We start from the raw sequence: 26,743 nt of genomic DNA, 5'->3' as shown, positions 1-26,743 counted from the left end.
TGATACAGTTAAGAATTGATTAGATATACTTTCTCCCAGTGTGGTACACATTTTCTGTGCCCTACATAGGTACCTCGACTTCCTGTGGATGTGCTTGGTGAGCTGAAGTATAAATTAGAAAGACTTAGGGTAGGATCAGCCTAGTAGAGCTTCAGAGAAAATGAAGTTGAAGTTGGAACACCTCTTAATTCTTTCCCTGGACAGTATTGTTAGTCTAGAACTCATTTTCTACTTACTACTCACTAGTCTCAAGCCTGCTGATTCTCAGGACCTGCATTAGGAGATGGCCCTACGACGGTACTGAACGTCACTTAGCCCTGCCCTTACTGGGGAGGAACCCAGTAGATGAAGCTGTTTTTAATTGGGACTGTTCTCTTGGTAGGTCATAGTGTGATAGAGATTAATCTTGACCCAGGAAGATGAGGGTAGGCCAGTCCTAATTGTAGGAGCTTGGTTTCACCTGAGGGATACCTTTTGACTGAGGCTAGGAGAGTTAGTGATTGGCTGATGTAGTAAATATCTGAAGCAAGAAGCTCAGTTTAGAGGCCGTGGTTGGTATAAGACCAAGGTGTGTCCCAGTTTGTCCCAGCAAAGGTTGCTCAGGTTGTTTCTGGCCCCATGTCTCCTAGAGGGCACTGATTGTGAGGAGGTCTGGACTGAGCCAAAGCCTTTGACTTGGCCTCACAGCAGCTCCTCTTTATCTGTTGCTCTTCGGACACCTGCATGAATACAATGGCAAAGTGTTTTCACAGCAGACAGCAAGATTTTTTTTTATCAGGCCTAATAGATGTTTGTTAGTCATTAAGGATCTATTCAGATACCTCTGTGAATTTCACACTTTTGAATAACAATACAGGTTATAATTTTCCCCTAAAATGTAGTACCATGTAACTGAAAATATTCAACAGTCTCTTCAAACCACTAATGAATCTATAAATACGGGAGTAATTTAAAAGCTCTTAATTTCTCCCAAGTCACATCTCTATTTAGAGATCCAAATTTCCTGTTCATATTATTATACTATAAGATTATTACATTTGTAAGTGTGTGATGTCAGTTAATCGGTGTTTAAAAAATTAAGTTCCAAGAGTTTGGTGCAGTGCACTATATTAGTTTTTCATTTTTTCTTTCTTTATTTTAAATTAGTTGGCTTCCTGAGGCTCAGGTAGTCCAAAGAGCCCTTAATTCCGCGGCTAACAATGTGTATCAGTATGGACGAGAATGGATAACCCACAAGGTAAGGGAAGAGCCTCTTTTTGCGGCTTTCTCTTTGCAGGGTCTTCATTGGTAGTGAATTCTTGCTTTGATAAAGCAAAAATGGAGATTCTGTTTAGAACAATTTCTATTTTTGAGATAGGCTTAAATCTGCAAGTCAACAAGCAATATACGATGAAATTAAACATTCTGGATGATCATATCGATTAGTGCTGATAGCCTGAACAATCTGAGAGGTAGACCTTTTGTTTCATGTTCAAGATAGTTCTGATTCATTATTTGTGCTTTAGAACAGAATGATCACTAAGCTTGGGTGGACAAATAAGGCTTTGTGGAGAAAAAAGTATTAACACACATTATATTTTATTATTTGCTGATAACTGTGCTTGGCAGTTTCCAATTTGTTTCATTTAATCTTTCCAAGAAACTTATTGTAGTCTGAATTATTTTATCCCCTTTATAGATGAGGAAACAGACTTAGCAAAGCTAAGTAAATTCCCTATGGTCATGTAGTAAATTGCAGAGCTTGGTTTCAACCTGAAGAGTAATTCCAAATCCCTTGCTCTTTCTACTGTGGTATGTTAGAAGTGTGTGCCTGGAACTGAGTTTAGTGCTTTAATGTGGCACTTGAGATAAACCTTGAAGGAATGGAATGATAGGTCCTGGATGAATATAGAGAAGGAAGAGTGTATTTTAAGAAGGGGTATTTATGTGATCCAAGATGTAGAGACAGGAAGCTGAAGCTTAGTGAAGGGGAGATGAAAGACAGAGGAGAAGGCACAGCTATGACAGCTAAGATCAGACTCCATGATATGGATTTGGGATATCTCTTTTTTTTCCCCCTAGTTTTGCCTGTGGAAATGAAGGTAATTTGAAGTTTTAATGTATTGAAGTAATTAGGATTGTCTAGGGATTGACAAGATTTGTTGCAGTGAGATGTGTGCCAGAAAAAAAGTATTAGTGTGTGATTTCTTATTTAAAATTCAAAAACAAAATCTCAAAAAAAAAAAAGGTATCTTGGAAATGACATTGTACATGCAGTAATCTGCTAACCTGAGGATGGAATTGTGGTCAACTTAAAAGTTAAGAGAAAAATGTGTTACTAATCTTCCTGCGTCCATGCCAGATAACCAAATCAACGGTCACATGGAAGTTTTAAAAAATATATTTATTGAATAAATGAAAGTTAAGTACAGTTGACCCTTGAACAATGTGGTGGTTAGAGGCGCTGACCTTCTCTGTGGTCAAAAACCTCCCATATAACTTTACAGTTGGTGCTCATATACCTGGTTCCACATCCTCAGATTCAACCAACCACAGACTGTGGAGCACTGTAGTACATATTTAGTGAAAAAAATCCACATGTAAGTGGACCTGTGCTGTTCCAACCTGTGTTGGTCAAAGGTCCACTGTATGTGGATATGCATCTTAGAACTATCATAGAAGAAAGATCCAGTCATGCAGAAGCTTTTAGACTTTTATATGTATATATGCCTGACTTATTCTATGGAAAGCATAGCGTTTAATTTTTGAATTATCTGTTCAGGAGAAATTTTTATTCTGGAATTCTTACGTATTTGGGAAAAGGATAAAGAAGGGGAATTTGGATAGCTGGAGAAATGTGCCTTAGATTTTAAAGAAGTAAATTTCAAATTACTTAGAGAAAAGATAGGTTTGAAACCTTTTGCTCAAGAGTCTAAAAGGGAGGACAGCTGAAGAGAGATGATATTGCTACGAAACATTGTAAAATATTTGTGATCCTCATTTGCAAGACACAGGGATAATATCTAAAAGCAACCATTGAATTTCCATTAACTGATGAATGAATAAATAAAATGTGGTATATCCACATACTGGGATATTATTTGGCCATAAAAAGGAAGGACAAACTGATACATTTTACAACATGGACGGACCTTGAAAACATTAGGCTATGTAAAAGAAGCGGTCATAAAAGACCACATCCATTTATGTAAAATGTGTTGAAGAGGCATATCTACAGAAACAAAGTAGAGTAGTCGTTTTCAGGGGTAGGGGGATTGGGGAGAAATGGGGGATTGATTACTAAAGAGTATGGAGTTTTCTTTTGCGGGGATGAAAATGTTCCAAAATGGATTTTGGTAATCGTTGCATAACTGTGAATGTACTAAAAAACTGTTGAGTTATACACTAAATGGATGAATTGGAGAACCTTCAAGATGGCGGAGGAGGAAGACGTGGAGGTCCCCTTCCTCTCCACAAATACATGAAAAATACATCTACATGTGGAACAACTCCTACAGGACACATACTGAATGCCGGCAGAAGACCTCAGACTTCCCAAAAGACAAGAAAATCCCCACATACCTGGCCGTGTGGCTGACAGGGTCTTGGTGCCCGGGCTAGGTGTCGGGCCTGAGCTTCTGAGGTCAGAGAGCCGAGTTTAGGATATTGGACCACCAGAGACCTCCCTGCACCATGTAATATCAATCGGTGAGAGCTCTCCCAGAGATCTCTGTCTCAACACTGAGATCCAGCTCCACGCAACGGCCAGCAAGCTCCAGTGTTGGATGCCCCATGCCAAACAACTAGCAAGACAGGAACACAACCCCACCCATTAGCAGAGAGGCTGACTAAAATCATACTAAGTTCACAGCACCCCAAAACACAGCACCGGATGCGGCCCTGCCCACCAGAAAGACAAGATCCAACCCCACCCACCAGAACACAGGCACCAGTCCCCTCCACCAGGAAGCCTACACAAGCCACTGAACGAACCTCACCCACTGGGGGCAGACACCAAAAACAATGGGAACTATGAACCTGCAGCCTGCAAAAAGGAGACCCCAAACACAGTAAGTTAAACAAAATGAGAAGACAGAGAAATATGCAGCAGATGAAGGAGCATGGTAAAAACCCACCAGGCCTAACATATGAAGAGGAAATAGGCAGTCTACCTGAAAAAGAATTCAGAGTAATGATAGTAAAGATGATCCAAAATCTTGGAAATAGAATGGAGAAAATAAAAGAAACGTTTAACAAGGACCTAGAAGAACTAAAGAGCAAACAAACAATGATGACCACCAACACAATAAATGAAATTAAAAATTCTCTAGAAGGAATCAATAGCAGAATAACTGAGGCAGAAGAACGGATAAGTGACCTGGAAGATAAAATAGTGGAAATGACTACCGCAGAGCAGAATAAAGAAAAAAGAATGAAAAGAATTGAGGGCAGTCTCAGAGACCTCTGGGACAACATTAAACACACCAACATTTGAATTATAGGGATCCCAGAAGAAGAAGAGAAAAAGGAAGGGTCTGAGAAAATATTTGAAGAGGTTATAGTCGAAAACTTCCCTAACATGGGAAAGGAAATAGTCAAGAAAGTCCAAAAAGTACAGAGAGTCCCATACAGAATAAATCCATGGAGAAACATGCCAAGACACATATTAATCAAACTATCAAAAATTAAATACAAAGAAAAAATATTAAAAGCAGCAAGGGAAAAGCAACAAATAACATGCAAGGGAATCCCCATAAGGTTAACAACTGATCTTTCAGCAGAAACTTTGTAAACCAGAAGGGAGTGGCAGGACATATTTAAAGTGATGAAAGGGAAAAACTTACAACCAAGATTGCTCTACCCAGCAAGGATCTCATTCAGATTCGATGGAGAAATTAAAACCTTTATACAGACAAGCAAAAGTTAAGAGAATTCAGCAACACCAAACTAGCTTTACAACAAATGCTGAAGGAACTTCTCTAGCCAGGAAACACAAGAGAAGGAAAAGATCTACAAAAACAAACCCAAAACAATTAAGAAAATGGGAATAGGAACATACATATCGATAATTACCTTAAATGTAAATGGATTAAATGCTCCAACCAAAAGACATAGACTGGCTGAATGGATACAAAAACAAGACCTGTATATATCCTGTCTACAAGAAACCCACTTCAGACCTAGGGACACATACAGACTGAAAATGAGGGGATGGGAAAAGATATTCCATGCAAATGGAAATTGAAAGAAAGCTGGAATAGCAATTCTCGTATCAGAAAAAATAGACTTTAAAATAAAGACTGTTACAAGAAACAAAGAAGGACACTACATAATGATCAAGGGATCAATCCAAGAAGATATAATTATTGTAAATATCTATGCACCCAACATAGGAGCACCTCAATACTTAAGGCAAAAGCTAACAGCCTTAAAGGGGAAATTGACAGTAACACAATCATAGTAGGGGACTTTAACACCCCACTTTCACCAATGGACAGATCATCCAAAATGAAAATAAATAAGGAAACACAAGCTTTAAATGCAACATTAAACAAGATGGACTTAATTGATATTTATAGGACATTCCATCCAAAAACAACAGAATACACTTTTTTTAAACGTCTTTATTGGTGTATAATTGCTTTACAATGATGTGTTAGTTTCTGCTTTAAAACAAAGTGAATCAGTTATACATATACATATGTCCCCATATCTCTTCCCTCTTGCTTCTCCCGCCCTCCCACACTCCCAATCCCAGCCCTCTACATGGTCAGAAAGCACCAAGCTGATCTCCCTGTCCTATGCGGCTGCTTCCCACTAGCTATCTGTTTTACGTTTGGTAGTGTATATATTTCCATGCCACTCTCTCACTTTGTCCCAGCTTACCCTTCCCCCTCCCCATATCCTCAAGTCCCTTCTCTAGTAAGTCTACATCTTTATTCCCATTTTGCCCCTAGGTTCTTCGTGAACTTTTTTTTTTCGATTCCATATATATGTGTTAGCATACAGTATTTGTTTTTCTCTTTCTGATTTACTTCACCCTGAATGACAGTCTCTAGGTCCATCCACCTCACTACAAATAACTCCGTTTCATTTCTTTTTATGGCTGAGTAATATTCCATTGTATATATGTGCCACATCTTCTTTATCCATTCATCTGTTGATGGACTCTTAGGTTGCTTCCATGTCCTGGCTATTATAAATAGAGCTGCAGTGAACATTTTGGTTCATGACTCTTTCTGAATTATGGTTTTCTCAGGGTATATGCCCATAGTGGGATTGCTGGGTCGTATGGTAGTTCTATTTTTAGTTTTTTAAGGAACCTCCATACTGTCCTCCATAGTGGCTGTATCAATTTACATTCCCACCAACAATGCAAGAGGGTTCCCTTTTCTCCACACCCCCTCCAACATTTATTGTTTGTAGATTTTTTGATGATGGCCGTTCTGACCGGTGTGAGACGATACCTCATTGTAGTTTTGTTTGTTTGTTTGTTTTTGCAGTACGCGGGCCTCTCACTGTTGTGGCCTCTCCCGTTGTGGAGCACAGGCTCCGGATGTGCAGGCTCAGTGGCCAGGGCTCACTGGCCCAGCCGCTCCACGGCACATGGGATCTTCCCGGTCCGGGGCACGAACCCACGTCCCCTGCATTGGCAGGCGGACTCTCAACCACTGCACCACCAGGGAAGCCCCTCGTTGTAGTTTTGATTTGCATTTCTCTAATGATTAATGATGTTGAGCATTCTTTCATGTGCTTGTTGGCATTCTGTATATCTTCTTTGGAGAAATGTCTGTTTAGGTCTTCTGCCCATTTTTGGATTGGGTTGTTTGGTTTTTTGATATTGAGCTGCCTGAACTGCTTGTAAATTTTGGAGATTAATCTTTTGTCAGTTGCTTCCTTTGCAAATATTTTCTCCCATTCTGAGGGTTGTCTTTGGTCTTGTTTATGGTTTCCTTTGCTGTGCAAAAGATTTTAAGTTTCATTAGGTCCCATTTGTTTATTTTTGTTTTCATTTCCATTTCTCTAGGAGGTGGGTCAGAAAGGATCTTGCTGTGATTTATGTCATAGAGTGTTCTGCCTATGTTTTCCTCTAAGAGTTTGATGGTGTCTGGCCTTACATTTAGGTCTTTAATCCATTTTGAGTTTATTTTTGTGTATGGTGTTAGGCAGTGTTGTAATTTCATTCTTTTACGTGTAGCTGTCCAGTTTTCCTAGCACCACACATTGAAGAGGCTGTCTTTTCTCCATTGTATTTTCTTGCCTCCTTTATCAAAGATAAGGTGATCATATGTGCATGGGTTTATCTCTGGGCTTTCTATCCTGTTCCATTGATCTATATTTCTGTTTCTGTGCCAGTAGCATACTGTCTTGATTACGGTAGCTTTGTAGTATAGTCTGAGGTCAGGGAGCCTGATTCCTCCAGCTCCGTTTTTCATTCTCAAGATTGCCTTGGCTATTCGGGGTCTTTTGTGTTTCCATACAAATTGTGAAATTTTTTGTTCTAGTTCTGTGAAAAATTCCAGTGGTAGTTTGATAGGGATTGCATTGAATCTGTAGGTTGCTTTGGGTAATAGAGTCATTTTCACAATGTTAATTTTTCCAATCCAAGAACATGGTATATCTCTCCATCTATTTATATTATCTTTAATTTTTTTCATCAGTGTCTGATAACTTTCTGCATACAGGTCTTTTGTCTCCTTAGGTAGATTTATTCCTAGATATTTTATTCTTTTTGTTGCAGTGGTAAATGGGAGTGTTTTCTTAATTTCACTTTCAAATTTTTCATCATTAGTGTTCTTAAGTGCTCATGGAACATTCTCCAGGATAGATCATATCTTGGGTCAGAAATCAAGCCTTGGTGAATTTAAGAAAATTGAAATCATATTCAGTATCTTTTCCGACCACAACACTATGAGACTAGACATTGATTACAGGAAAAAAACTGTAAAAAATACAAACACATGGAGGCTAAACAAGGCGCTACTAAATAACCAAGAGATCACTGAAAAAATCAAAGAGGAAATCAAAAAATACCTAGAAACAAATGACAATGAAAACACGACGACCCAAAGCCAATGGGATGCAGCGAAAGCAGTTCTAAGAGGGAAGTTCATAGCAATACAATCCTACCTCAAGAAACAAGAAACATCTCAAGTAAACAACCTAAGCTTACACCTAAAGCATTAGCGAAAGAAGAACAAAACTCAGTGTTAGCAGAAGGAAAGAAATTATAAAGATCAGATCAGAAATAAATGAAAAAGGAATGAAGGAAACAATAGCAAAGATGAATAAAACTAAAGCCTGGTTCTTTGAGAAGATAAACAAAATTGATAAACCATTAGCCGGACTCATCGAGAAAAAAATGAAGACTCAAATCAACAGAATTAGAAATGAAAAAGGAGAAGTAACAGCTGTACTGCAGAAATAAAAAGGATCATGAGAGACTACTACAAGCAACTATATGCCAATAAAATAGACAACATGGAAGAAATGGACAAATTCTTAGAAAAGCACAACCTTCCGAGACTGAACCAGGAAGAAATAGAAAATATAAACAGACCAATCACAAGCAATGAAATTGAGACTGTGATTAAAAATCTTCCAGCAAACAAAAGCCCAGGACCATATGGCTTCACAGGCAAATTCTATCAAACATTTATAGAAGAGCTAACACCTCTCCTTCTCAAAACTCTTCCAAAATATAGCAGAGGGTGGAACACTCCCAGACTCATTCTGTGAGGCCACCTTCACCCACATACCAAAACCAGACAAAGGTGTCACAAAAAAAGAAAACTACTGGCCAATATCACTGAAGAACATAGATGCAAAAATTCTCAACAAAATACTTGCAAACAGAATCCAACAGCACATTAAAAGGACCATCTACCGTGATCAAGTGGAGTTAATCCCAGGAATGCAAGGATTATTCATTATACACAAATCAATCAACGTGACACACCATATTAACAAATTGAAGAATAAAAACCATATGATAATTTCACAGGTGCAGAAAAAGCTTTCGACAAAATTCAACACCCATTTATGATAAAATCTCTCCCGAAAGTAGGCATAGAGGGAACCTACCTAAACATAATAAAAGCCATATATGACAAACCCACAGCCACCATTGTTCTCAGTGGTGAGGAACTGAAACCACTTCCTCTAAGATCAGGAACAAGTCAAGGTTGCCCACTCTTACCGCTGTTATTGAACGTAATTTTGGAAGTTTTAGGCACAGTAGTCAGAGAAGGAAAAGAAATAAAAGAAATCCAAATAGGAAAAGAAGAAGTAAAACTGACATTGTTTGCAGATGACATGATACTATACATAGAGCATTCTAAAGATGCTACCAGAAAACTACTAGAGCTAAACAATGAATTTGGTAAAATAGCAGGATTAATGTACAGAAATCTCTTGCATTCCTATACACTAATGATGAAAAATATGAAAGATAAATTAAGGAAACACTCCCATTTACCATTGTAACAAAAAGAATAAAATACCTAGGAATCTACCTAAGGAGGCAAAAGACCTGTATGCAGAGAACTATAAGACACTGATGAAAGAAATTAAAGATGATACAAACAGATGGAGAGATGTACCATGTTCTTGGATTGGAAGAATCAACATTGTGAAAATGACAGTGCTACCCAGAGCAATCTACAGATTCATCGCAATCCCTATCAGACTACCAATGGCATTTTTCACAGAACTAGAACAAAAAATTGCACAATTTGTATGGAAATGCAAAAGACCCCGAATAGCCAAAGCAATGTTGAGAAAGAAAAATTGGAGCTGGAGGAATCAGGCTCCCTGACTTCAGACTATACTACAAAGCTACGGTAATCAAGACATTATGGTACTGGCACAAAAACAGAAATATAGATCAATGGAACAGGATAGAAAGCCCAGAGATAAACCCATGTACATATGGTCACCTTATCTTTTTCTTTTTTTAAAATTTATTTATTTTTTATTTTTATTTTTGGCTGCGTTGGGTCTTTGTTGCTGTGCATGGGCTTTCTCTGGTTGTGGCGAGTGGGGGCTACTCTTCATTGCTGTGCGTGGGCTTCTCATTGCGGTGCCTTCTCTTGTTGCAGAGCACGGGCTCTAGGCCTGTGTCATACAACATCCTCACTTTAACTATCCTTTCTACTTGTATTCTCTTTATAAAATTTGTACCTAGAGATACTGCCCTGATACAACAAGAGAATAAGTAATGAGTGCATTTCCTATGTCCCTTCTCTGATCGCAAGAATGAAGAAGATGACAGCCAGTGCACAAACATGTCAGGCACTGTTCTAAATGCTGGCGAAAAGCAGTAAACCAGAAAGAGTTACAGCTCTCCTAGAGCCTTACATTCTGGGTGAAAGGAGACCAGCATTAAACGTGCAAACAAAAGTTTCAGATCTGAAAGTGCTGTGACCGGAGTAAACAGAGTGATGTGGTAGAGAGTAACTCCAAGTGATGCTTTAGCTAGAATGGCCAGAGAATGCCTCTGAGAAGGTAATGTTTTCACTAAGACTTGAGTGGTGAGAAGGAGGCAATTTATGAAGGTCTTCGAAAAGAATGTTTCAAGTTGAGGGCATAGAAAATTCAGAGGCCCTGAGATGGGAAGGAGCTTGAATGAGGGAAAGGAAGGTCACTGTGGCTGGAATAGGGGATGTGGTGATGAGACAAGCCTTGAGGTCATAAAGAACTTGGGGTTTTAATTTAGCTACAGAGGACTTTAAAACAGGGATATGACCAGATTTAGGATATTGAAAGCTCATCTTGGCTGCTTTATGGAGGAGTGGGCAAGAATGAAGAAGGCAGGGAGACCAATTGAAAGATTATTCTGATAGTCCAGGTGAGATGTTGACGAGTTGGACTAAGATCGCAGAAGTGGGAATTGAGAGAAATTGTCATATTTGGGATATGTTTTTGAGGTTGTCTTGACATGAATTGCTCATGGATTGGTTATGGAGTGCAAGGGAAGGAGGTTTTTGGTTTGTCCAACTAGAAGGATAGCTGTACACTTAGATGAAAAGAATTGGAGGTGGTAGTGCGGTGTAGGTGTTGCATGTAGATTGGTAATTCTGTTTCAGGGCATATTAAATATCTTAAGTAGAGATGCAGTTGGACATACATAGCTGGAGCTCAAAGGAGAGATCTGGGCTGTAGATGGAAGTTTGAATATCATATAGTACCCATGTGATTGGTAGAGATGAACTGTATTAGTTTTGGTAGGGCTGCCATAACAAAGTACCATGAACTTTGTGCTTCAACAACATAAATTAATTTTCTCACAATTCTAGAGGCTACAGGTCCAAGATCAAGGAGTCAGCAGAATTGGTTTCTTCTGAGGCCTCTTTCAGCTTGGCTTATAGATGGCCTTTGTCTTTACATGGTCTTTCCTCTATGTGTGTTTATGTCCTAATGTCCTCTTTTTTTTTTTTTTTTTTTTTTGCGGTACGCGGGCCTCTCACTGTTGTGGCCTCTGCCGTTGCGGAGCACAGGCTCCGGACACGCAGGCTCAGCGGCCATGGCTCACCGGCTCAGCTGCTCTGCGGCATGTGGGATCTTCCCGGACCGGGGCACGAACCCGTGTCCCCTGCATCGGCAGGCAGACTCTCAATCACTGTGCCACCAGGGAAGCCCATGTCCTCTTTTTATAAGAACACAGTAATATTGAATTAGGACCTACCCCAATGATCTCATTTTAATTTGGTTACCTCCTTAAAGACCCTATCTGCAAATATAGTCACATTCTGAGGTACTGGCTGTTAGGACTTCAGCATAAGAATTTAGGGGCGGGGGACACAATTAAGCCCATAACATGGCCTAAGGGGAGAATATAGCTAGAAGAGGACCAAAGGTAGATTCCTGCAGCACTTAAGCTTTTGAAGCTCAGAGAAGTAAGCTAGCAGAGAAGACTGAGGGCACTTAAGGTCAGAAAAGTCAGTAAGCATGGCTTAATTCTCTTAAAACCTAAAGAAGCTCTCTTAGAGACCTAAGAATAAAGGAAAGAAAAAAGAAGCAAAAAGATGGGAGAGAGGAAATTTACTGGGGATATTGAGAAGTAGAGTTTAAGAAAAGAACATAATGTGGTTAGAGGCAATTAAATAGGCTGGAACATTTTAGTTTGATTTGGTACAAATATAAAGACCCGGCATGTATTAATTTTACTGAATTGTTGCCTGAAATATTAAACCAGATTATATCTGTATTTCTTCCAGCTTCATAAAATTCTTGGAGATAAGGTGAACAATACTGCTGTAATTGAAAAGCAGGTGCTGGAACTTTGGGACAGACTGTATCATTCTTGGTTTGTAAAGGTAAGTTATTTTAGCTAAGGATTTCAGTTGTAAACTAATAGTGTCCTTTTATTTTATGGGCTCATTGACTAGGTAGGATTGTGTTAACATTGGGGTTTTATTTATTGACATTTTTAAGCTGCAAGTTCTTTTTTTTTTTCTTTTACGGTATGCGGGCCTCTTACTGTTGTGGCCTCTCCCATTGTGGAGCACAGGCTCAGCGGCCATGGCTCACAGGCCCAGCCGCTCCACGGCATGTGGGATCTTCCCGGACCAGGGCACGAACCCGTGTCCCCTGCATCGGCAGGCGGACTCTCAACCACTGCGCCACCAGGGAAGCCCAAGCTGCAGGTGCTTAAACCTCAGGTCACTAAAAGTCAGCTTGAATTGATGATTAGTCTCCATGGCAGAACCCACCAGTCTTTGGTGTATCAGTATTCCATCCTCTGTTCATTACCATCAACAGCATCCCATCCTCTAGACCAGATTTGTACAGTAGAAATGTAATGAATGCAAGTCATACATGTTAATTTTTCTAGTGGCCACATTTAAATAAAAACTAGGACAGGTGAAATTAATTTTAATAATGTATTTTACTTAACCCAGTATACCGAATATATGTCATTTCCATATGGAATGAATAAAAAAAATTAATGAGGTTTTATATATATAATTTTTTCCATTTTTGGATTAGCCACATTTTAGGTACTCAGTAGCCATATGTGGGTAGTGGCTACTATTTGGGACAATACAGCTTCAGACTAAGAACTTTTCTCTTTGAGGAAGTGAAAATAGATCCAAAAGTTTAGAGAGATTTATTTTATTTTAAGTAAACCTTTAATGCTACTTGTGCTGATGTACTCCAATTTCAGAATTTATGACGAAAAATAGTATCATTTTTCATTAAATGTAAAAATGATGGTTTGAAAGCAGCTGGTTGTGCCAGGCTGTTCTGTACACTGCGTTGGCAAGGCCTGTGGGCCATTAGGAGCTGTGCTGTGGAAGATGCCCATCCAGGGGAAGGAGATAGAGTGGGGCAGAGTTCGTGGTTGGTTTTTCCCTGGGTTGATCTAAACAGAAGAGAAACATAAATAAATCTCTTAACTTGGGGTTTGGGGGTAGGAGGGCTTGATTTAAATTTGAATTTGTTGCTCAGTGACCTGTTTGGCATTGTGTACTCCTGCCCCAGGAGGAGTCGAAGGAACAGTGATGGTTTTTGTGGCTTTCCAAAACTGGGAGTTAAAACTAACTGGGCGGGCTTCCCTGGTGGTGCAGTGGTTGAGAGTCTGCTTGCCGATGCAGGGGACACGGGTTCGTGCCCCGGTCCGGGAAGATCCCACATGCCACGGAGCAGCTGGGTCTGTGAGCCATGGCCGCTGAGCCTGCGCGTCTGGAGCCTGTGCTCCGCAACGGGAGAGGCCACAACAGTGAGAGGCCCGTGTACCGCAAAAAAAAAAAAAAAAAACTAACTGGGGGATCTCTGGGTAGATATCTGCTGAAGAGCCAGACTATTGGAAAGGTTGTATCCACTTCTTCTGCTGACTCTGGGGCTTCTGCTTACAGACAAACAGCTTTTACTGTCCCTCACCCCCTTTGAGCTTCACTTATGGGCCAGGGTGGTCAGTGTTTTAAAGCATAGGTTTGTAAGTGGGTAAGTGCATTGCTTTCTTTACCTGTTTTACTAGGATCTAATGTCTTCATTGCATAATGAAGGCAGGCATCACAGTGCTGTTTGAAAAAAGTGCGAGAATGGAAACACAAGAATGTTAAGAATCTACTTCTATTTCTAAATTTTAACCTTACCAGTCACTTTGTTTATACATCACATCACTCTTTCAAATCTGTTATTCCTGCATTTCTGCCAATGTAATTCTCTTCCAGATAGACAAGCTACATTCCCCCCGACCCTTGTTTTCCCCTGTTTTATTGAGATATGATTGACATATAACATTATATTGGTTTTAGCTGTACTTTTTCATATTTCCCCTCTGCTTCCTTTAGCGTGTATGGAGGAGTAATAAGAGAGATGAGCAAAGGAGGAAAAAAGCAAAACTGGGAGACCAAGAGAAAGGTTAGAGGGGCTAAAAGGGAAAAATAAGATGGAAGTATCTGCTGCGTTCCTGTTCAGTTGAACATACTGACGAGTAAAGTGTGTTCATGAACGTACTTAGAAGGGAAGCTTTTAAGCTAGAATGAGACACAGTAACTAGAATGTAAACAGAAAAATATATTTCAGGTCTTTCGGTGGAGTTCTTTGTTGATTTCTTAAATAATAAAAAGTTTTTCACCTTTGTGCACTTACTAAATTGCTCAAGTGGACCTAAAACAAAATAGGCTATTTTTACCTCCTATTCTTTAGGTTAAGATGGAGATTTCATGTCTGAACTGTTCTATTCCATAGAATGTAACGCACTCTGGAAGGCTCAAAGGACACAAGATGCACATAAGTCGTCAGAATAGCTGGCTGGGAGACATTCTGGACTGGCAGGATATCGCTTCCTTTGTCCATGAGAACATTGAGACATTTCTTTCGGTAAGAAATAGTATTTATAGTTAAACTGGACTTAGAAACAAAAACAGAAACTCTAATTCCCAGTTTTCTTCACACACTGAAAGGCCTTTCGGTACCCTGTTTTTAATGCCATGACATTTACAGTTTGGAGAGTTCGAAATGCACTAGAAAGATGTCCAAAAGCCATAGGCCTCAGGTGTAACTCCCTGATGCCTCCTCTGTGGTTGAAGAGTAACCAAGAGATGCTGACTCAGGTAGCACACGTAATGCTGTGGCTCTCAGATTCTGAGATGGTATCCTTGTCCCCTAGGCTGACCAGAATGTTCCCAGTTGGACCACTAGAGAGGGAGCCACCTTTGGTGGGTGAAGCCCTTTGGCAGATGGAAATATGGTTCCAGTCACATTAGAGAGACTGGATGTTTAAAGGCTTCGCTTATTATCATCCCACCTGTCCTTCCCTCATGCACCACCCACCTCTGCCTTGTTTACCAAAGGATCAAAGGCAGCAAGGAACAGCTTGCCGTGTTGCCAAGTTTCAGCAACTATTCTTCATTCCATAGCCTACTTTGTGAGGTATCTTGGTCTGTGGCTTTTCACAGAGATGAGGAGACTTCTCTTGTGAATAAACGTGTAACTCTCATCATGTTAATAAAAGTGGAAGTTTGCTGTGCTAGATATTTTTAAAATTTAATTTTTATCAAAATGATAGATGACCATAGCTTAAAGGTCAAAAATGTTTTAAGGTTTTTAATAAAAAATAGCAGTGACCCTGCTCTGTGCTTCCCCACTTCAGTCTCATTCTCCAAAAAGAGCTCTCAATTCTTTTAGCTTTCTCTGTGTATTTACCTCTAAATTTCTTAAATAATGTTTATGCTGCTCTTTCTTGGTTTTACAATATTATCTTTTGGCTTCCTAACATGGAAGATGAAGATACAAGTCCCTCAGTGCTTCCTTACAGCTCCCTTGGGGTTTTCTTACGACTCCTTTGGTCCCTTCACCCAGTCCCTTCACCCATCCCTGCACTCACATTTTCCCTTTCTCCCAATGGCCTAATGTAGCTACAACAGTTTGAAATTACATCTAGAAATTCATGTCCTTCAATTCTAAGAATGTTGTTTTTGATAATCCCTTCCCTCTGTTTTCTGTAGTCCAGTGGCTCTCAGATTTTGGTGTGAGGACTCCAAAGAGCTTTTGCTGATGTAGGTTCTATTGATACTTATTGTATTAGCAGTTAAAACTGAGAACTTTAGGGCTTCCCTGGTGGCGCAGTGGTTGAGAGTCCGCCTGCCGATGCAGGGGACACGGGTTCGTGCCCCGGTCCGGGAGGATCCCACATGCCGCGGAGCGGCTGGGCCCGTGAGCCATGGCCGCTGAGCCTGCGCGTCCGGAGCCTGCTCATCCGGAGCCTGTGCTCTGCAATGGGAGAGGCCACAACAGTGAGAGGCCCGCGTACTGCAAAACAACAACAACAACAACAAAAAAAACTGAGAACTTTAAAAATATTTATCAATTCACTAAAAAATAACGTTACTTGTTGACATGAAGGGCATGCTTGTTATGTCTGAAAAATAACCATTTTCCAAAACAAAAAAAATGATTTAGTGTGAAGAGTGGCTTTCTTTACATTTTTGCAAACCTGTTTAATTTTGCAAACCTCATATTTGTTTCTGCATTCAGTCTGTTGGAATATGTTGTTTTGGTTGAAGTATATGAGGAAATCTAGCCTCACACAGATATGTAGCTGGAAAAGAGGGTAGTCTTTTAATAACCTTTTCAGATCATCGTGACTATTCTTTGATACTACACCAAAACTCAACAAATGGTATTTCTTAAAGGTTAGTTGCAGTGTAGAATTTGAAACCGTATCAGTGAACTTTTTCTACTCCCCTATATTAAGGTCCCTTGATCTATCTTGGCTAGGAATGGATCTTCTACCCTTACATGATTTTGTAATGTGCACTGGTCAATTGGAATATTGGTTCACTAATATCTAATTCTAAATATTGACACGTTTTGTTATACAGTATTAAAAAAAGTTACATTCTTTAATATCACCACCTATCTCATCAGAACAAATTTTAAGAAACTGTCAAGGTCAGACCTTGATTGAACTTTTTGGTTTTATAATACCCAGCATCTCTTTCTTCTTTTCTGAACCTTTCTTCCTAATCCCTTTGAGTACATAGAAAAGTTACTAGATTGTTAGTGACTACCAGTCTACAATTAATGTATTCAGTTAATTTCTTAAGAATTACCACAGAGTATTTCCTATCAGTATGACCCAGAAACTATTTAAAAAAATTTTTTGATAAAAATTCCAAAGTGACTGAATTCCCCAAAAGAATGTTTGTAAAAATCACAAGTAAGGGCATTGTTGGTTTGTTTCTTAGAATCAGTGGCAGTATTCATTCATTCTTTATCCCATAAGGTCAAACAGTCAATCATGCATATTTTTGTAGGCATCATGAAGCATTTTCAAGATTTTATGTAAGGAGTTATTGTAAATGAAACTAGCCTGCCAAAGCCCTCTTATGAAGGCTGAGCTGAGGTTTGCAAGAAATGCTGAGGACAACAAAATATGCCTTTATAAGTGGTACATTTGAGGTAGGAAAGGAATGGATAGGCCTTTCATGGAGGAGATGGTATAACTTGAGCATATGACAAAAAACAGAACTTCTCTTTTGGAAAGGGCAGCAAAATAAAACCAGCCGTTAGGAGTTCTGGTCCTAGGTCTAGTTCCGCTTATTAGCTTCATGCCCTTGGGCAAGTTTTTAAAAATCTCTGAGCTTCGGTTTGTATATCTGTAAAATAAAGATGATATCATCTACATTGCTTCCCTCGCTGCATTGCTGTGAGGTTTATGCGAGCATTTTGAAAACTATAATGGAAGGTGTTTTTCTGATCATCTTGCTTCCTTGTTTTTCATTAAGAGGAAGGATAGTCCTCTTGGGGAGAATAATAGAACAGACATTATCATATGGGACTTTAAGTTCATGAAGAGATAGGAAATATCTATAACACACCTACGTGAAAACACGTAGGTGTGTTATAGATATTATACATCTTCTTTCAGTAATATTTAACATGTATTAACATCTGGTTTTAGTGAATTTGCAGGTGATGGATCAGATGAACTCAGTAGGTCTTGATATAGGGTCATTATCTGTCTGAGGAAAGGTTTTCAGCTGCAGAGCTCTGACCCCATCTGTTCATTTCTTTTATTGTGACTTTAGTGAAGTCATTGAAGTGACGCTTTTGTGTTTGTTGTTGGTTCTAAGTTGAAGATGGCCAGTCGGTGGGGGAGGTATAGCTAATCAGACTAATGTTAGAATTTCTTGACCTGTGCTTCTGGTCCTACAAGCTACATACAACTACAGGTTGCATTCTGGCATATTCTCCTGTAGGTATTTTTTCTATGCGTGCCATTTTCATAGTTATAATCATGCTATAAATAAGCTTTTTTGTCCTGTTCTTTAAACTTAGCATTGTATCACAAAATATTTTTCTGTGTTATAATAGAGATTTTTTTTTTTTGCGGTACGCAGGCCTCTCACTGTTGTGGCCTCTCCCGTTGCAGAGCACAGGCTCCGGACGCGCAGGCTCAGCGGCCATGGCTCACGGGCCCAGCCGCTCCATGGCATGTGGGATCTTCCCGGATGGGGGCATGAACCCGTGTCCCCTGCATCGGCAGGCAGACTCTCAACCACTGCGCCACCAGGGAAGCCCAATAGAGATGTTTTAATGGCTGCCTGTTATTATTTGTAGTACATTCACCATAATTTACTTAACCATTTTCCTTACTAATCAACATTCAAATGTTTTCAGACAAAATAATACTCAGTTCTTGTTGTTTCAGTTTATGGTAGTAAAACACTCCATGAGAGCACACTAGACAGCTGTAGAAACTTCTTTCCTGAGGATGAGTTCTCATATTTAGCCTTCCCTCCTCGCCAGATCTTAGAGTCCCTGTGGATCGTGATGAGCCGGAATGTGAGCCTGCTCTTCACCACTGTCACCACGCTCCTGGCCATCCTCTTCTACAGCGGGACTGCCCTCCTCAACTTTGTTCTGTCTCTGGTATGTACACACAGATGAGTACGTGTCACACTCCTTCTGCAGTAAAGCATATTCTTGGTTCCATTTATGTTTCCTTCCTGTAGTTTCCAAATGTGATATTTTAGGAGGTACTGTCCTTTGTTTTGCAGATAATTTTCCTGACCACACTATTTTATCTGTTAAGTTCCAGTGATGAGTACTACAAGCCAGTGAAGTGGGTGATAAGCCTGACACCACTATCTCAGCCAGGTCCTTCTTCTAATATTATTGGCCAGTCTGTGGAAGAAGCTATCAGGTAGGGAAAAGATTTATGCTGTTCTTACTTCCTTCAGAAACTGCTCTCCATGAGAGGCCCATTTTTCTGTCTTGAGCCTTCCTGGTAACATTCAGTGCTAAGCTATTGAGGGACGCTGGTATTTTCAAATTTTTTTTTTTTTTTTTTGCGGTACGTGGGCCTCTCACTGTTGTGGCCTCTCCCGTTGCGGAGCACAGGCTCCGGACGCGCAGGCTCAGCAGCCATGGCTCACAGGCCCAGCCGCTCCGCGGCATGTGGGATCTTCCCGGACCGGGACACGAACCTGTGTCCCCTGCATCGGCAGGCGGACTCTCAACCACTGTGCCACCAGGGAAGCCCCTGGTATTTTCAGATTTTTAACATCTCCTTTGAGAGGATAATGTAAAACAGTTTTAATATCTTACTGTCAAGCCTGTGATGTACAAAGGTCTAATGGCCTGTCCCCAGGCCCTTGCTGCAGCTTCTAATCGTCACATAATTTGCTCGAGAGAAGCCCCTCCTGCACCCTGCACCACACATACACCTCAGCTTCTCTCAGAACCCTCCTTGTATTCTCAGGAATTCTAGCTTTGCTTGGGGAGGAGAGTAGGTGGCCTTCCTGTTTCTTCCTCTGTCGCTCTGCAGCCAGGCTGTGTCCTCTGCAGAGGGTAGTTTGGATACCGGAAATGCAAAATTTGGGGTTATTTCCAAGTCACGCGCTCTGTGTGTATCGCAGGTTCCAGCCAGAAATTTCCATCATGTCTTCTGGGGTCTATGTATTGCAGGCTTGATTTCTGAATGAGATGATTCTTCAGCTTTTATTCTTCATATCCTCTTTCCAAGTCACTGATGCCTTTTTCTTTTTCCTCTTCATCATGTCAGGTAGGGAGAGGCCTTTTGCAGCCTTGTCTCAGCTCCTTCCCAAAACTTTGTCCCTCATTGCTCTAACTCATTAATAAGACTCTACTTCATTTTGACTTCTTACGAATAGCTACTCAAATGAAATCCTCATGTTATCCATTAGAGCTCCTTTTTCTAATAAGCTGTTAGGTGGTCTAAAGCTTCTCTTGAATAGTGAATCTTTGGCTGGCATTTCTGTTTCCACATACTTTTAAGAAAATGGGAATTTCTTGAAACTAGTCTGCCACAGAAATGTTGATTTGACCTGATAATTCTGTCTGACTGATTTTGGCTTATTTTTTCACTGTGTTCATGTAACAGCTGGTGAGGATACCACTTTGATCTTTGGAAAACCCTTGGTTACATTCAAATAGCATGCATGCACCTAAAATATATTTTCTCTGGAAACTTTGCTAGGTTTTCTGTTTTTCCTCCTACTTTATTTGACAGTAGGTGGGATTAAAACCAAAAAAGCTCTTATCCCCTTTGGTGCTCCCAGGTATCCACATGGAGCCATCCATGTAAATATTCTGGGTTTGGGAGTATATTGTCTACTGTAACAGCTTTCAGGGTGAAGTTGTCTTCAGGAAAGATACTTGCTGGCTTTAGCATCCCTTCTAAGCCTATTTGACCATTGGTTTTCATCTTTATTAATCTATCAATAGATTAACTTTAGTGTATCTAAGTGACATCTGTCTCAAAAAAGTTTATGCAAATACTTTAACCAAAAAGGAAAAATAACTTTCTATCTTCCCAATAGGATAAAGCTATGGAATCAGCCATATCAAAGGCTGCCATAATCCTCTAGTCAGTGTGACTTAAGCCAAGTCTTACAGAAAAGTATCTAGCTTGTCCATAAAGAACTTCAAGAAAGATACTTCTTTTTCCTGAAGTAACCTTTACTAGCACATCTGGCCATCCTCTAAATGTCTGTCATTGAGTCATTTTTTTTTTTATACCAAATATGCCACCTCCTTTGTTTTAAAGATTATTCTTTAATGTCATGGTTCCTTGGAACTGGTAAGCAGAGCTGTGATTTATACCTAAGTTCAGCTGATTGAGATCACACATTCTTCTGGTATACCATGATGCCTTCTTCCAGGAGATGGTTGGAACAAAAGATGATGAATTAAATTCGTGGTACTGTTACTCACATGGACACATGAGGCTGGCAGCTAAAAATTTAGTTCTTTGCAGAGAAAGACAAATATCACATGATATCGCTTATACGTAGAATCTAAAAAAAGGATACAAATGAACTTATTTACAAAACAAATAGAAAACAAATTTATGGTTACCAAGGCTGGAGGAAGGGTTAAATTAGGAGCTTGGGGTTAATAAAATACACACACTACTGTATGTAAAATAGATAACAAGGGCTTACTGTATAGCACAGGGAACTATACTCAATATCTTGTATAATGGAAAAGAATGTAAAAAAGAATATATTCATATATATGTATAACTGAATCTTTGTATAACTTTGTTATATATGTATAACTGTACACTTTACTGTACACCTGAAACTAACAGAACATTGTAAGTCAACTATATTTCAATAAAAATTTTTAAAAAATTAGGTCTTTGGTTCAGGAAGGAATTTGAGGTTAGAGAGCGTACAGTCATCTACATAGATATGAGGAAATATATGTCTTTTCACAGGTTAGATTTGCTTTATCTTCTTGGGATTGTACACACTAATTATGTACTATAAGAATAGCCCATGTCTTGGTTCTAACGTATACTCGTACAAAAAACCATTCATTTTATCTTATTTTTTTAAATTTGTTTTTAACTTTCTATTTTGTATTGGAGTATAGCCGATTAACAATGCTGTGATAGTTTCAGGTGCAGAGCAAAGGTTAATGTTTTTTTATTGTGGTAAAAGTCACATAGAGGACTTATTTTTAATACAGAAAAAAAATTAACAACCAACACTACAATCCTAATTGTTCTCAAAATTGATAGATTTCTATGAGTCTGAAAAATATGGTACAGACGAGATAACTTGTTATATAGGCTGGGCCATTTTTCTAACCACAGCTATATCAAGTTATATAAATTATAGATTGTAATTCAGGCTGATTTTTAGCAGCCTGAATGCTTTTTATTTCTTTACTGGGTCAAATTCAAGGCTTAAAATATACAGTCATACATAGATACCTCTGAAGAACTTTCTCATATATGTAAGATAACAATGAGTTCTAGTTCTACAAGCTCCTGTCAGTTTTTTCATTCTTAAGGATTATGTTCAAGATGGAATATGTTTCTTCATGGAGAAAGATTTTAAGAGGGAAAATATTATACAAATGATCATGAAAATATTATCATAATGCCCTGAGACTGAAGTTTAGTGTGTAAATTATCAGTGATGTCGGGTTTTATAAGCATCAGTCATTAGTTGTCATCAATGTTGCAGTTAAGTGAATTATTAAACTCATTTTATATGATCCATTAATAAGTTAAAAGTGGAATTGAAATTGGGAGTTAACTGCATGTCCAGACAGTGAAAGTGTCTTTGTTCTTCAAGCTTTGCCTTCTGAAATATGTGGCTACTAGATAATCACTGTCTCATTGAATTTCTGAACCTTAGTTATTTTTCTCCATTCTGAATGAGTATTCTTCTAAACCGAATACATTTGTGATTGGGTTTTCATTTCATGAATTTTTGAGTTAGTGGCATGCATCCGTTACCCCTAAACCATTTTCCTCCCCTTAGAGCATGTTGTGTCCTGAATGTTTGCATCACACCCTTCTTCCCTGATGCTCCATTCTGCTTGCTCTGGTGGAGATATTGCACATTACTAAGTTGCATGTTGTCACGGCCTCAGTGCAATTTAGTGTGTGTGATATTTTCACATGAGTGCATGCACACGGGTAGGGCTCTTGCTTGTGGGATTACAGCTTTTCAGGGCCGGTGGGTGGGAGTCCTAGTGATGAATTTGATGGGAGAATGTGTGTACTGTGAGATTTTCGGTGAACATGCTTCCCTCCAGTTTTGCAGAATTAAAAGTATTTGGGTTAAAAAAAATAAATCAGCGTCGATCATTGAGTAAATCAGTATTTCCACATTTTACTGGAAATATTAAATATTCATTAGAAAGAAATTCTTGTGGATTGAAGGTTATAAACATTATTTGTTTAAATTAAAATGTATAAGGAAGAGTTTAAAGCTGTAAGAAAATATATTTTCATTTATTTGAAGAGATCTCCTAACGCTGAAATAGAGAGGCAGAATCTCTTATGCATGTTTGGGAAAATTAAAATTAGTAGAGTTCTTAAATAATAACCAAGTCAGTAAATATAATGCCTTTTTAACCTACTTGATTAAAGATCAGTTTAATAAGCTTAAACCTTTGCTTCAAGTTTCCAAGGGAAATGACTTTTAAAAACTTTGTCTTGTATTTAGTTTCTCTTTGTGGTGCTTTAAAAATTGCTAAGTTCATTTTAATGAACTTAGGCTCATAATAGAACTAGTGTTGAGATACAAATGTTTGCTATTTGCGTATGTAATTGAAACAACCTCTTGTTGATTTTTTAAATTAGCACTAGAGTAAGTATCCACGATCAGTAGGCACTGTCAAAGACACAAAACAACGTGTTAATTAAATAAAAATATTGAATTAGTATTTACTGCTGCCAAGGACTCCACACGATTTAATGTGATGCCATGGTCCTACGCTTGTGTGTGTGATTCACAGTTACTTCCAGTGGGGATGGAAGGCGTCTGTGGGAGCAGCTCTCCCTGAGCCCCTCACCAGCACGCTAGGTCTGCGAGCACAGCGTGACCATTCCCCTCTGGAATGGAAATCCAGTGTCAACCAAGTTTCTGTACCTTTTACTGTGGAGCTGGGTCTCTGGGGTGGCTAGTGAATCAGGAAAGGGAGGGGGTTGTAATGAAGGGATCCCTGATTGGTCATTTTATACGCGGGGTCTCTGAACATGCCTGCCCTCTCCACTAGCTCACCTTCTACTTGAGGTGCACTGTGTGGCAGTGAGGGTAGACTACTGTTGTTCCCTGGGGAATGATAGTCTAATAGTCTTCCTGTCTGACCTTTAGAAAGAAAAGAGGGCAGAACCAGTGTAAGGAAATGTCAGGAGTAGGCAGAATTTGATTGTGGACTCTTTACTCTCCTTTTCTTTCTTTTCCCTTAGACTGTGCTTCCTACTTGTTTGTGGTCTAGGGCCCTGTGTACCCTGAGGGCACAGAGCTTCTTGACTATGGTTTTTCATTCTCCCCACCCATGTCCTTGCTTCAAGTCTCACTCCATTAAAAGCAAGTCATCTGATGAAATCCTGAGTTGGCTGGCTAGTTCTCTCTCACTCAGTTTGGAAAAGTAACACAAATACTCTTTCGGTCAGAAATGAGAGGGCGCTGAGAGCAGAAGTAAAAAATTTGTGAAAACAACAGTTTCATCTCAGAGTTTATAAAGGGTAAACACAGAGCGCTGGTTACGAATTAAAATTCTAACCAATCATTTGAAGTCAATTTAGGTCTCTGGTACAGAGGAGTTAGATATGTAGTTGTGTAAACGAGGCAGGGACACACAGACCTTTATGTGTCATAATTATACAAGTATAATTACACTTAGACAAAAAGCTGATTGTGTATCAACTTGGAACTTTTATTCACAGAGAGGTATGCTTAGATGAGGCCTAACTGGATGGGATGCGCTATGGCCTGCCTTCAGTAGAGGGGACCCCTGCCTTGTAACAGTCTCCATATGGCACGGGGCAGGGGAACATCTATAGGACTGTCTGACAGTGGAAGGTCTCTGAGTGAGGATGTGGCCTTGTTAGAAAGGGGGAGCCTCCAGCTCAGGGGTTGGTGTCAGTCTCATCTGTTGAGCTAAATCAGGCCTGCTGAGCCAGATTAACTGAGCTACCGAAAGAGGGGAGGAAAAGAGCCTCCTGAGTCTTCTGAATTTGATTCTCCAACTGCTGAGTGCTGGGAAAGCCTGGAGATGTAGTTAGAGAACAACTCTCAGTCTTTAAAGAGTCACTGAAAAGAGGTGTCTTAGAAGGTGGAGCACACGCAGATATTCTTCCACTCAAAAGAAAAGATTGGGACTTCCCTGGTGGTCCAGTGGTAAAGAATCCGCCTTCCAGTGCAGGGGACTCGGGTTCGATCCCTGGTCAGGGAACTAAGATCCCACATGCTGCGGGGCAGCTAAGCTCGTGCGCCATAACTAGTGAGCTCACACGCCTCAACGAGAGAGCCTGCGTGCCACAAGCTACAGAGCTCACATGCCCTGGAGCCCGTGTGCCACAACTAGAGAGAGAAAACCCCACACACCACAACTAGAGAGATGCCCGTGCGCCACAACGAAAGATCCCGCATGCCTCAGCCAAGACCCCGTGTTCCACAACTAAGACCCGACGCAGCCAAATAAATAAATTAAATAAGTAAATATTAAAAAAAAAAAAGATTGAGGTGGATAGTGGAGGAAGACTGTATGCTACATGCATATGAGACTGGTGAACTTGATACCTGATAACAGTAGCTCCAATAATAGCCACTGTTATTGAGCGCCAAGTGTGTGTCAGCTCAGTTACTGGGGACTCCAGATGCGTTGTCATTTAGCTTTTCATGAGCTGAATTGTTCTTTCTGCCAGCATCCACCCTCGTAATACCATAAGTATGAAGTTTAAGCCTTACACCTTGAGGAGATGTGGTGTGATGTAGCAGGCAGTAACTTCTGGCTGGGTGTCCATAGACTATAGGTTTTCTCTGAATGGAGAGATAAAAACAGTTGCTAACGTTTCTTTAAAATGTTAAACAGATACCATATTACCCAGCATCTTCACTCTAAGGCATTTACTGAAAAGCATTGAAAGCATATGACCAAAACTTGTACTTAAATGTTCATAGCAGCATTATTCACAATAGCCCCAAACTGGAAATAGCCCAAATGCCCATCAGCTGGTGAATGGATAAACAAATTGTGGTATATCCAGATAATGGAATACTACTCAGCAATTTAAAAGGAACAAACTACTGTGTGGATGAACCTCAAAAGCATTGTACTAGGTTAAGGAAACCAAACACCAAAAGCTGTGTAATGACAGTGGGAATGTACTTGACACTACTGAACTGTACACTTAAAAACGGTTAAATAGTAAGTTTCATGTTATGTATATTTTACCACATTTCTTTTTAAAAGGTACGTAATGTATGATTCTGTTAGTACAAAATTCTAGAAAAGGCAAAACTGTAGTGACAAAGCATATCTAGTGGCTGTCAGAGACCAGGGCTCAGGGAGGGATTCACTATAACAGGGCATGAGGAAACTTTTTGGGAATGATGCTAACGTTCTATATTTTGATTCTGGTGGTAGTTAGGCAACTGTATACATTTGTCAAAATCCACGGAATCATATGCTTAAAGTTGGTGAGTATTATTGTTGGTAAATTATAGTTCAATAAAACTTATGTAGAAGAAAGAGAGGAGAAAAAATGGCTAGGAACTTGAAGGAGTTAAAAAATTCTCTTAGTAAATTATTAGAAGATTTTTCTCTGCTTTCTAAAAAACTGTGTGCCAGATCATAAGGTAGGGGAAATATATTGTCTTTACTTCCCTCATTGGGATACATGAAAACGTTTAGTTACTGCGAACAATAGGTAGTGCATTTAGGGTCTACAAAATTACTTAAAAGTTGCCTTAGTGAGAATATTACCAACAGTCAATATTCCCAGAGCTAGAAGGAGACTGTTTTCCTACGTGTG

General features: G+C 39.6%; 1 protein-coding gene across 2 annotated transcripts in view; it reads left to right on the top strand.

Annotated features, from left to right (window-relative positions):
- TMEM245 (transmembrane protein 245) overlaps positions 1–26,743 on the top strand; it is a 102,755-nt gene that overhangs the window by 51,391 nt on the left and 24,621 nt on the right. For both annotated transcript variants that reach the window (XM_079927686.1, XM_079927685.1), the window contains exons 9-13: positions 1,147–1,237; positions 12,198–12,296; positions 14,677–14,808; positions 18,742–18,864; positions 18,993–19,138. In XM_079927686.1, coding sequence (XP_079783812.1) covers positions 1,147–1,237; positions 12,198–12,296; positions 14,677–14,808; positions 18,742–18,864; positions 18,993–19,138 — 591 coding nt within the window. The remainder of the gene's footprint in view (positions 1–1,146; positions 1,238–12,197; positions 12,297–14,676; positions 14,809–18,741; positions 18,865–18,992; positions 19,139–26,743) is intronic.

Source organism: Stenella coeruleoalba (genome assembly GCF_951394435.1).
Source record: "Stenella coeruleoalba genome assembly, chromosome: 7".
NCBI classification, from domain to species: Eukaryota; Metazoa; Chordata; class Mammalia; order Artiodactyla; family Delphinidae; genus Stenella; species Stenella coeruleoalba.
This window is presented reverse-complemented; position numbering and strand designations above follow the sequence as displayed.